The sequence below is a fragment of the Heterodontus francisci genome, chromosome 49, assembly GCF_036365525.1.
Source record: "Heterodontus francisci isolate sHetFra1 chromosome 49, sHetFra1.hap1, whole genome shotgun sequence".
NCBI classification, from domain to species: Eukaryota; Metazoa; Chordata; class Chondrichthyes; order Heterodontiformes; family Heterodontidae; genus Heterodontus; species Heterodontus francisci.
The window spans coordinates 3,879,751-3,892,681 of NC_090419.1; the positions used below are offsets into that span (position 1 = coordinate 3,879,751).

Sequence of the window (12,931 nt, forward strand, 5' to 3'; positions counted from 1 at the left end):
AGGCAGAAATGTGGAGTAATCAGTTCAGTCATGAACCTATTGAATGGAGGAGCAGGCTCGAAGGGTGGAGTCACCTACTCCTTCTCCGAATTCGTATGTCCGGATGTTTGCATGTCTGTATGCCCCAACTCTCACGTCAAAATATGGAACAGTCCTCGCCACCACTCTACGTGACCGTGGTGATCAGGTCTGGCCTCGCCCTGTCACCATCCATACAGGCCCAGCTCCCACTCCAAAACAATAGCAACAGGCAACGCCCCCGCTCTGTCAACATAGTGACAGACCTCAACCCCATTTAGCCCTCGCCCAACTCCCCCGTCAACATAGCGACAGGCTCAGACCCTGCTGTGCCACCAGAGCGACAGATCCCGCCCCCAAGAGCGTTGGGATGGGTCAATGATTCAATCCCTCACATCATTGAATTAATTTAACAATTCGAGTAAATGGATATTTCAGCACATTCTTCACCTGCTCCCGAAACTGAGTCTGGGTAACAGCATAAATCGCAGTGTTTGTGCAGCAACCCAGGAGCTGCAGCATAAAGCCCGCTTCCCGCACAAGACCAGGGACAGACCGATACCCCAACCAAAACATCCGGTTCCACAGCCAATACACCATCAACGTTGTCCATAACAGGATGAAATTGGCTGAGATAACTAACAGTAAAATGATGGATTTCCTTCGGCTCTCCATCTCTGGGTCTCTGTGATTCTCCCCATTGCTCTGAACCCGGAGTCTCCTGCGACCTCTGTTGCTCACTAAAATGTGCCTGACGGTCATTGCATTGAGCAACAGAATCACCACAAAGGGAACAAGCACCGTTAGACTATGATTGAGGAACTCGATTGCTCCCCAGAACCACTTGGTCAGACCAGCCATTGTTATGTAACAAAACGTAGATTGGTTGAACAGCTGATAGCGAGTTGTTAACATAAAAAACCAAAAGATGTTCTTCAGACAGCTCAGCGCAGTCACTGTTCCCAGAACCACAACCGCCGTTTTCTCGGTGCAATATTTACTTTTCAGCTTCTGGCAACAAATGGCCACAAATCGATCAAAGGTGAAAGTGACAGTGAACCAGACAGAACAGTCTGTGGCTGCGTAAAGTAGAACAGCATGGATATTACATATGGGGACGGACAACAGGAACAGAAATTGTGCCCGATAACGAATGGGAATGTGCCTCAATATCAGGTCAAGGATAATGACCAGTAGATCCGCCACTGCCATGGCCACCAGGTAGCGAGTGACACATTTGGAGAGGCCACACTTTCTTCGACACAGGATCCCAATCGTCAGCAAGTTAGCTGTGAGGAAGGGAAATAAACAGGGAAGTCAGACATCAGGCTTGGAGCAAAGTTACAAGGACTCAACTTAACTGGGGTGTGGGGCTCCAGCAATACATCTGGTCCCAGACTCAGTGTAGTACCAGCAGTGGCTCCGCCTCCCTGACTGGCCCGCTGACCCCCAAAACTTACCTTGTGTCCAGGACTCCAGTGATGGCCCTGGTTCCAGGGATGGAGTACTTCCAGGAGAGGCTCCACTCCCAGGTACGCCTGGGACCATATGCATTGCTGGAGCCCCACACCCCTGTTACTTTGAGGACTTATTGAGAATGACAAATATGTTGCTGTATTCAGTGATGCAGTGAAATAATTAGACCTGAAAGAACAAACAGGAAGATCTGTGATATGGTAGAAGCCAGGAGAGTTTAAATGTCAAAAGTCTGATTGTGAAATTGTTAAGGTCAATGCTGATCATAATGCCCCCAACTCCTTTAAATCTGTTCAAACTTTCATCTCTCACATTTCAGACCAAGGGTCAGTGGGCTGAAACACTGGGCAGAATATTGATGAGTTCAATGCCAGCATTACTAGTCTCAATCTTCTTGGTGGCAGTGAGGCTCCATGGCCGATCCAAACCCCACTCAGCGGTGGGTCCCAACTTTAAATATTGCAATAAAGGATATGAATAAATGAATGTTCCTTTCACTGCGAACTTGCCAACTGTCTGTGACCTTGCGCGTGGCGGCTGGCACTGATACGCCTTCTGTTTCCCGTCCAGGGAAAGCTGGCACCATCGAGGTAGTGAGGGGGCAATTTAGTATTTTTATTATAGTGCGGGGGCGGGGTGGGGGGTGGCGAGTTAACTCTACATGTGTATTGTGGGGAGGGGAATGTGTGACCTCTGCACGTTGTGCAGCTGTCGGGGAGGTCACATATTAAATGTACGGTTTTTTTTTGGTGGGGTAATGGGAAAGCCATTTATTTTGTTTATCTTGGTGATGGGGTGGTTCATGGGCATCAGCCAGCCTGTTTTATATCAGATTGGCATGGCAACAATACAGCTAAAACCACCAAATGCTGACATACAACGAAAAATAAAGTAAAAATGTTCTCTTAAACTACAAGCCTTACAATGTCCGAAGCAAACGGCATTTTGTTTTAATTTGAAAAAAAAATGTGGGGAACTGATTGTTATTATCGGGTTTAGAAATCAATATATACAATAATGAGAAATAAGGACTATCTCCTCACTCCTCCCTCAATTGGAAGCCAAATATAAAGATTAAAAAAATAGTAAGCCCTGGAATTACTCAACAGCTCAGGAAGCATCTGTGTAGAGAGAAGCAGAGTGAACGTTTCAGGTCTGTGACCTTTCATGAGGGTCATTGAGGCAGTGGAGGCCACCCCCAGTACTACACCAGCACTGGGTTCAGGCCCATTCTTGGATACCCTGAACACCAGATAAGATTTTTCTAGTCACTGGGGCCTGCTTGGGAGTGGAGCCTCTCCCGGAAGAACTTCATTCCTGGAACCAGGGCCATCACTGGAGTCCTAGACCCAAGGTAAGTTTGGGGGATCACGGGGCCATTCAGGGAGGAGGAGCCACTGTTGGTACTACACCAAGTCTGGGACCAGATGCATTGCTGGAGCCCCACATCCCAGTTAAATGTGGCAGGTTCGCTGGGGCCTGCCACAGAGCACGGGTCAATGCCGATACTAACTAGGCCTGGAAGGATTGCAGGAGCTCTAGATTCCAGGTAAGTGTGGGGTGGTGTCCTCTGGGATCTGTGAGGGACTAGAAGGGCACTGATGGTAATAAACCAGTCCTTGGGCACGGACCATTACAGGAGGTTGGAGCCCAATTAAATGTGTTTGGGTATGAATGATCAGTCAGCGTCTGGGGACCATTGTCAGTACCTCAGTTGTCCGGGTACCAGGGCCACAACTAGAGACTCATAGCCAAAGTAAGTATAGCAGCTTTGCCTGGGCCAATAAGGAAGCGGGGGGCACTGCTGCTATCGCACGAGGCCTGGGAGCAGGAGCAGCTTTAGAGTCCCAGACCCAATGTAGGTGTTGCAGGGTCACCGGTGGCAGTCCAGTAGTTCCCAGCAGATGGACGAGGCTGCGTGTTGAGTGCAGGATGTTTACCAGAGGTGCTGCCTTTGCTGCTGAGGGGGCACAGATTACCCGTGGAGGAGGCCCCAAGCCTGCAAGAGACGACCTTGTTTCACTGGATGGCCTGCACAAGTGGCGGGGCTCCCACTAACTGCTCGTGTAATTCCACCTAAAGGGGGCTCTCTTCACTTTGGGTAGGAAGGTCGCATTAGGCACAATGCGATTGGGTCCCTTCGCCTCTGATCCTGTTTCCCAGAAGATGTTAGGGTACTGTATTCGCTGCTCACAATGTGGTCTCCTCTGCATTGGAGAGAGCAAACACAGATTGGGCAACTACTTTGCGGAGCACCTCCACTCAGTCCGAAATCACGACCCCGAGCTTCCGGTTGATTGCCATTTCAACACACCACCTCCCTGCTCTCATGCTCACATCTGTGCCCTGGGATTGCTGCAGTGTTCCAGTGAACATCAACACAACCTGAAGGAACAGCACCCCATTGACTGATTATGCACACTACAGCATGCCAGACTGAACGTTGAGTTCAATACTTTCAGAGCATGCATAGAACCCTTTCTATTTTAGTATTACTTTGATTTTTTTTAATTTCATTTTATTTTAGTTTGTTCCATCATTACAATGTTTTATTGCCATGTGCCTGCCCACTTTTGTTTCCCTCATATTCTTGCATGTGGCTAGAGCTTTCATTATTCTGCCATTTAACACCCTCTCTGTACTAACGCTTTGTCTTTCACCACGCCATTAACACACTCTTTGTATTTGCTTTTGCCCAATGACTTCCATGTTAGTTATTCTCTGTGACCCTTTGTGCGATCAATACCTTCTGATTTGTTCTCTTTTGCCCCACCTCCACTTGATTTGCTTAAAACCTATTACATTAGGGCGGGACAGTGGCGCAGTGGTTAGCACCGCAGCCTCACAGCTCCAGCGACACGGGTTCAATTCTGGGTACTGCCTGTGTGGAGTTTGCAAATCAGCATGGGTTTTCGCCGAGTGCTCCGGTTTCCTTCCACCAACAAAAGACTTGATAGGTAAATTGGCCATTATAAATTGCCCCTAGTATAGGTAGGTGGTCGGGGAATGTAGGGACAGGTGAGGATGTGGTAGAAATATGGGATTAGTGTAGGATTAGTATAAATGGGTGGTTAATGGTCGGCACAGACTCGGTGCTGTATCTCTAAATAAATAAATAAACTTCTAACCTTTGCCAGTTCTGATGAAAGGTCACTAACCTGAAACATTAACTTTGCTGCTCATTCCATAGATGCTGCCAGACCTAATGAGTGTTCCCAGCACTTCTTGGTTTTATGATGAAGGGATGTCGTCAGAGGCAATCTGGACGGCCCCAAGTGAGGGCAATTGGAGATTGGTCGTGAAGCCCAGGGGGGAGGGATTCCTGGGAGTTTCATTGTTTCCTGGACAGGGCACTCCATGGGCCATAGATTGCCCACAGAGGAGGGAGCCCAAGCCCACCGAAAGGGCGCCCCATTATACAAGGCATCCTCCTCAAATCGCATAGGTACCCCTGCTGCTGGTTAGATCCCAGCAGTGGTGGGAAGAAGCGCTTAAACTACCGCGAATGGGCCACTTTAGGGCCTCAATCGCCCGATCCTGCCCCAGGCAACATTGTTTTGCGGTGGGTTGGTGATGGGCCATCTGCCCCATCACTCAACATGATTCTATTTGCACCTCCCCCTCCCCTCCCTTCCGACCATGACTCAGGGGTGCACATAAAATCCAGTTCAGCAGAAGAGACCATGAAGGAATTTGGTAACAAGAAAGACAGCTTTAAAATCAAGAGCCTTGTTAATCGAAAGACAATGATGGTCATGCGAGCACAAGAGTTATACGTGATTGGGAGTTCCTGTGAGTTGACACATCAGCAGCAGAGTTTTGAACGACTTAAAGTTTGCAGTGAGTAGAATGTGGGATATCATCAGACAGGCATTGGAATAGTCAAGTCTAGAGGTTAAGAAGGCATGAATGAAGGTTTTGAGCAGAGGAGCTGAGAAAGGGTCGAAGTCGAATCATGTTACAGAGGTGAACATATGCTATATTAATGAAGGTGCTTATATGTGGTTGGAATCTCTTCTCAGGTTCAAATATGACACCAAAGCTGTGAACTGTCTGGTTTAGTCTCACACAGTTGAAAGGGAGAGGGATGGAATCAGTAGACAGTAAATGGACTTTGGTGCTGGAACTGAAAACAACAGCTTCAATCTTCAGAATTGTTAACTGACACAGCATTTGTGTGAGGTAATGCAGTTTAGAAGGCTATATGTGGAGGGATAATACAAGCTAACAGATACAACTTTAAAGCGAGTACAAGGACAGAGACAAGGGGCTTATTTGTGCTTAAATCTTTGAAGGTCTCCAAACAGGTTACCAAAGCAGGAAATAATGAGATCCTAGGCTTTTTAAATAGATATACAGAGAATAAAAGTGGGAAATGTATGCTAAACCTACATTAAAAGGTAGGGCACGTCCCAGCAGATCATACATGGAAAATCTGAATTTTAATCACCTAATGCTAGGGCACATGGATGTGGTGCTGAAGCCTTTATCATGGAGGCCAGGAGGAGGACAGAGGCCATGTTTCCGTCGGGAGGGAGTGCAGAACCTCAAGAAAAAAACCCACTGAAAGGAATGGGAGCTGGGGACGAGGGAGGTCAATGCAGGATGCCTGGATCCGAGGACATGGCAGCAGTGCCAGAAGAAATTAAATGAGCTCACACGGGTCATAGGGAAATAGAGTTATACAGCACAGAAACAGGCCATTTGGTCCATCGTGACTGTGCTGGTCATCAAGCACCTAACTATTCTCATCCCATTTTCCAGCACTTGGGCATTAGTCTTGCATGCTATGGCATCTCAAGTGCTCATCTAAATACTTCTTAAATATTGTGTGGTTTCCTGCCTCTACCACCTCTTCAGGCAGCGTGCTCCATTTCCAACCACCCTCTGGGTGAAAACATTTTTCCTCAAATCCCCTATAAGCATTCTGCACATTACCTTAAATCTATGCGCCCTTGTTATTGACCCCTCTGCTAAGGGGAAAGAAAGTTTCTTCCTATCTAGTCTATCAATGCCCCTCATAATTTTGTGCACCTCAATCATATCTCCCCTCAGCCTTCTCTGCTCTAAGGAAAACAGCTCAAGCCTTTTCAGTCTCTCTTCATGGCTGAAATGCTTCAACCCAGGCAACATCCTGGTGAATCACCTCTGCATCCTCTCCAGAGCAATCACATCCTTCCTATAATGTGGTGCCCAGAACTGTACACAGCTCTCCAACTGTGGCCTAACTAGTGTTTTATACAGCTCCATCATAACCTCCCTGCTGTCATATTCTATGCCTTGAATAATAAAGGCAAGTATCCCAATATGTCTTCCTAACCACCTTATCTATCTGTGCTACTGTCTTCAGTGATCTATGTACAAGTACACGAAGGACTGTCTGACCCTCTGTACTTCCTAGGGTCCTGCCATCCATTGTATATTCCCTTGCCTTGTTAGCCCTGCAGAAATGCATCACCTCACACTTCTCAGGATGAAACTCCATTTGCCACAGCTCCGCCCACCTTACCAGCCCATCTATATCGTTCTGTAATCTAAGGCTTTCCTCCTCACTTTTTACAATGCCACCAATTTTCGTGTCATCCGCGAACTTACTGATCATACCTCCGATATTCACATCCAAATCATTAATGTACACTACAAACAGCAGGGGTCCCAGCACCGATCCCTCCGTTACACCACTGGTCACAGGCTTCCACTCGCAAATACAACACTCGACCGTTATCCTCTGCCTCCTACCACAAAGCCAATGTTGGATCCAATCTGTCAAATGGCCCTGAATCCCACGGGCTCTTACCTTCTTAACCATTCTCCCATGCGGGATCTTTTCAAAGGTTTTACTGAAGTCCAGAAAGACTACATTCGCTGCTTTACCCTCATCTACACATTTCGTCACCGCCTCAAAAAATCCAAAGCCGTATTGACTATCCCTGATTTATCCATTTCTCTCCAAGTGGAGATTAATCCTGTCCCTCAGAATTTGTCCCAAAATTTTTCCTACCACTGATGTTAAACTCACCAGCCTGTAATTAAATGGCTTATCCCTGCTATCCTTCTTAAATATTGCTACCACATTCGCTGTCCTCCAGTCCTCTGGTACCTCTCCTGTGGCCAGGGAGGATTTGAACATTTGTGTCAAAGCCCCTGCTATCTCCTCCCATGCCTCACATAACAGCCTGGGATACATTCATCTGGGCCTGGGGATTTATCCGCTTTAAAGCCCGGTAAACCAGCTAATGCTTCCTCTCTTTCAATGTTAATATACTCAGGTATATCACAAACCCCCTCCCTGACCTCGACACCTACATCGTCCTTCTCCATGTCAATATCAGTGAATTCATCTCCATATGGCATCTCCTACCCCCATCATTACCAACTTATCACACTGCTCAATGTTCACTACACCCCCATTACTCACCCATCAGCAATCTCAAACAATCAGGACCCACACCTAACATTCACATACTCCACCTCATCACTGATAGCCGTCTCATAACTATCTCTCGCTGCCTCCACATACCACCAGCTATTCAGGTATGGCAGGAACATCACCCAAACACAGTGAAATACAATCACTGAGATTATGGCCGCGCTATTGCAGGATATGTTGCCTATAATCTCAGGGCGCAGCACTAAACTGATGGGGGCCAGGCATACCTTCATCCCCAAAGACTGATGGAGGAGACGGTTCTCCACATCATGACACCAGCTATGACTGAACCCGTAGCATCCGGCATCACCGAGAGCATTCAGGATGATGCTATGTGTCTGCCTTATGCCCCTTCTTAACTTCCACCTCCCCCTCATCAGTGCTGTCTGGGATGATGTGCAAGCTACCGGTGGTGGGACCATGGATCTCCTGCTTTCCATCCCAGCAACAATCCCTGAATTCAACCCTCGCCTTCTGATTTCATACTTTCCAATGATAATCCAAAACTGTCAGCTTCCCAGGCACGGCAGCTCCAGCAGATAGACAGAGAGAGAGAGAGCAACAGCACAGCATTGATGATGTCGCACCATCACTTGGTCTGACAGGCGCAGTCATCTGCTGAAAGCTTGCACTGCATGTACCTTAGAGGCTGGTAAAGAGTCGGAATGTTCACGTGTTCGTTTATAGTATCATAGAGTCAGGATTGGTACAGTACAAAAGAAGGCCATGCAGCCTGTCGTGTCTGTACTGGACACTGCAGAGCAATTCGGCTAGTCCCCTCCAGCCCCTGGACTTTCCCTAGCTATGTGTTTTTTTTCTGTTCAGATAATTTTCCAATTCCACTGTGAATTGCACGGTTGAATCCGCCTCCTCCAATGTCAAAGGCTTTGCATTCCAAATCCTAACCATTCGCTGCACCTTTGCTTCTTTGCCAATCACCTTAAGTCAATGTCCTTTGCTTATGGAACTGTCGGCCAATGGGAACTGCTTATCCCTATCTACACTCTCCAGACCCTTCATAATTTTAAACACTTCTATCAAATCTCCTCTCGACATTCTCGTCTGTATGGAGAACAACCTCAGCTTCTCCAATCGACCCAGTCAACTGAAGTCCCTCATCCTGCAACGTGTCTGAAAATATTTTCTGCACCCTGTCTACAGCTTTCACATCTTTCCTAAATTGTGGTGCCAGGATTAGACGCAATACTCCAGTTGAGACGGAACCATATTTTATACAGGTTTGTCACAGCTTCATAGATCTTGTACTATATGACCGTCTTCATAAATCCTTGGATCGTGTAGGCCTTATTAAAGGCTTTCTCTGCCCTGCAACTATCAACAAAATGAGCACATATACCCGCAGGTCCCTCAGCTCCTGCACCCCTGTAGAATTGTATTCAGTATTTTATGCTGTACCTCCTCGTTCTTCCTACCAAAATGAATCACTTCACACTTCCCATTATTAAATTTCATCTGCTTTCTTACCACCCATTCTCCCAGCCTGTCGACGTCCGCCTGAAGCCTATCGCTATCCTCATAATTCACAATACTTCCACCTTTTGTGTCGTCGATCAAAATCATGCCCTACACATCCAAGGCCAGGCCATTCATATAGATCAAGAAAAGCACTGGTGCTGATACCGACACCCGGGGAACCCACTGGCTACTTCCTCCAGCCCTAGGGAAAACAAAAAAACATTCACCACTACACTGTGTTGTTGCTCAGCCAATTTCCAATTGATACAGCAACTGTCCTGTTTATTCATGGGCTCTCCCTTTGCTGACAAACCTGTTGTGTGACACTTTATCAAATGCCTTTTGGGAGTCTATGTACACCACTTCAACATCATTACCCTTATCAGCCACTCAGCTCCTGACCTCATTATAGCCTTGGTTCAAACATGGGCAAAAGAGCTGAACTCTACAGGTGAGCGGAAAACTCTCTGCTGGTTGGAGTCATACCTAACGCAAAGGAAGATGGTTGTGATTGTTGGAGGTCAACAATCTCAGCTGCAGGACATCACTTCAGGAGTTCCTTGTGGTAGTGTCCGAGACGCAACTATCTACACTTGCTTCATCAAGCACCATGCTTCAATCATAAGGTCAAAAGAGAAGATGTCTACATATCATCTGACCTTCAGTAAAGGAGACATAACTTCAGGGGTGGAGAGCAATCGGACCTGTTTGGGAAAGCCGAGAACGAGAGTAGATAAATTCAGCACGAGGCTGCGGGCATTCACTTACCTTCTGGGAGAGGACAGCAGTCCATGCGCACCTGAGTTTTGAAAAAAAGTCAAAAGTGACATCACAGGGAAGCTGCAAGTTGGTTAGTTGGTGAGTAACTGCTGTTAGGGAATAACTTGAAATAGCTGCGTAAGTAAACAAATTAAGTGAAAGAGCTACAGTTTTTTAGTATAGTATTTTTATGCATGCATCGGAGGTGGGCGTCGCTGGCCTGGCCAGCATTTATTGCCCATCCCAAATTGCCCTTGAGAAGTTGCTGGTGAGGTGCCTTCTTGAACTGCTGCAGTCTTGTGGGGTAGGTACACCCACAGTGCTGTTAGGAAGGGGGTTCCAGGGTTTTGGCCCAGTGACAGTGAAGGAACGGCGATGTCGTTCCACCTCAGGATGGTGTGTGACTTGGAGGGTAACTTGCAGGTGGTGGTGTTCCCATGAATTTGCTGCCCTTGTCCTTCTATTTGGCAGAGTTTGCGGGTTTGGAAGTTACTGTCTAAGGAGCCTTGGTGCGTTGCTGCAGTGCATCTTGTTGATGGTACACGTATCTGCCAATGTGCATCGGTGGTGGAGGGAGTGAATGTTTGTAGATGGGGTGCCAATAAAGCGTGTTGCTTTGTCCTGGATGGTGTCAAGCTTCTTGTGTGTTGTTGGGGCTGCAACCATCCAGGCAAGTGCAGAGTATTCCATCACATTCCTGACTTGTGCCTTGTCGATGGTGGACATTCTTAGGGGAGTCAGGAGGTGAGTTACTCGCCGCAGGACTCCGAGCCTCTCACCTGTTCCTGTAGCCACGGTGTTTATATGGGCTACTCCAGTTAAGTTTCTGGTCAATGGTAGCCCCTAGGATGTTGAAAGTAGGGGATTCAACGATGGTAATGCCATTGAATGTCAAGGGCAGATGGCTAGATTCTCTCTGTTGGAGATGGTCATTGCCTGACACTTGTGTGGCGCGAATGTTACTTGCCACTTATCAGACCAAGCCTGGATACTATCCAAGTCTTGCTGCATTTCTACACGGACTACTTCAGTATTGAGGAGTTTGATATTTAGGGAATCAAGGTCCCTCGTGTATATAATCAATTTGTTGGGTAATTTAAGTGAGTAAATTATGGATAAGTCATGGCAGGGCAGCTTGGCAGCATGGAGTACTCCTCCTGTGCAATGTGGAAAGTCAGGGACTCTTCCAGAGTCCAGGGTAACACTTGTACAGGAAGTGTCTCCAGCTGCAGCTACTTAAAATCCGCGTTTCAGATCTGGAGCAGCGGCTGGAAACATTGGAGCATCCGCAAGGCTGAGATCCTCATGGAGGTGGCCACACCGGAGGGAAAGACTGCTCAAGCAGAAAAGTAATGGGTGACTGCAAGGCAGAGTAGAAGTACAAGGCAGGTAGTGCATGAAACCCCTGGGCCCATTTCCCGATCTAACAGATTTTCCACTTTGGATACAAGTGTGGAATATAGCTTCTCAGGGGAATGTGCCAAGAGCCAGGTCTGTGGCACCACGGGTGGCTCAGCTGCACAGGAGGGGAGGAACAATCGTGGGAGAGCTATAGTGATAGGGGATTATATCGTAATGGTTACAGATAGGCGTTTCTGTGGCCGCAAACGTGAGTCCAGGATGGTAAGTGACTTCCCTGGTACTAGGTCCAGGATGTCACGGAGCAGCTGCAGGCCATTCTGAAGGGGAGGGTGAACAGTCAGAAGTCATGGTTCACATTGGCACCAAAATCATAGGTAGAAAGAGGGATGAGGTCCTACAACAGGAATTTATGGAGCGAGGAAGCAGATTAAAAAGCAGGACCTCAAAGTTTGTAATCTCTGGATTATTCCCAGTGTCACGTGCTAGTGAGTAGAGGAATGCAGGGATAGAGCAGATGAATGCGTGGCTGAAGAGATGGTGCAGGAGGGAGGGCTTTGGGTTCCTGGACCACTGGGTCTGTTTTTGGCGAAGGTGGGATCTGTACAAGTTGGACGGATTGCACTGAACTGGAACAGGACCGACATCCTTGCTGGGAAGTTTGCTCGTGCTGTTCAGGGGCGCGGTCGCGTGGGGGGCGGGGGTGTGGGGTGGAGGGGTGAAACTAATTTGACAGGGAAATGGGATGCAGCGTGTAGCTACTGTGCGGGGTGATGCACAGTCAAAATTAGGAGATACACTAAGTCAATCTGGAAGGCAGAGAAAATATAGACCTTTTAAGGCACAAGCAAATAATACAAGGCTGGATTGTATCTATTTTAACGCAAGTGGTCTTACTAGTAAGGCAGATGAATTGATGGCATTGATAAACACATGTAAATATATTATTGCTGTCACAGAGACATGGTTGAGCGAAGGGCAGGACTGGCAGCTCAATATTCCAGGGTATAGAATCTTCAGGTATGGCAGGGGAGGGAGTAAAAGAGGAGGTGGCATTGCACTGTTGATCAAGGAGTCAATTACGACAGTAAGGAGGGATGAAGATTCCTCAAAAAAGGCCATATGTCTAGAACATAAAACCAAAAAGGGGTTAATCAGTTGGCTGGTAGTGTACAACAGGCCTCCAAATAGTCAGGGAGAGATCGGGGAGCAGATGTGATGGCAAATCTCAGAGAGGTGTAAAAAACAATCCGCCAATAATAGTTGGGGATTTCAACTTACCAATATCAACTGCGATAGTCTTAGTGCAAAAAAAATAAAGGGGGCAGAATTCCTACAGTGCATACAGGACAGCTGTAGTCCTACATGAGAAGGGGCAGTACTGGACCTAATCCTAGGGAATGAACTGGACAA

General features: G+C 47.4%; 1 protein-coding gene across 1 annotated transcript in view; it reads right to left on the reverse strand.

Annotated features, from left to right (window-relative positions):
* Nucleotides 1-414: 414 nt before the first annotated feature.
* Nucleotides 415-12,931, reverse strand: part of LOC137358433 (probable G-protein coupled receptor 139) — a 34,113-nt gene continuing 21,596 nt past the window's right edge. Inside the window, exon 3 of the mRNA XM_068024394.1 lies at nucleotides 415-1,307. Coding sequence (XP_067880495.1) covers nucleotides 415-1,307 — 893 coding nt within the window. The remainder of the gene's footprint in view (nucleotides 1,308-12,931) is intronic.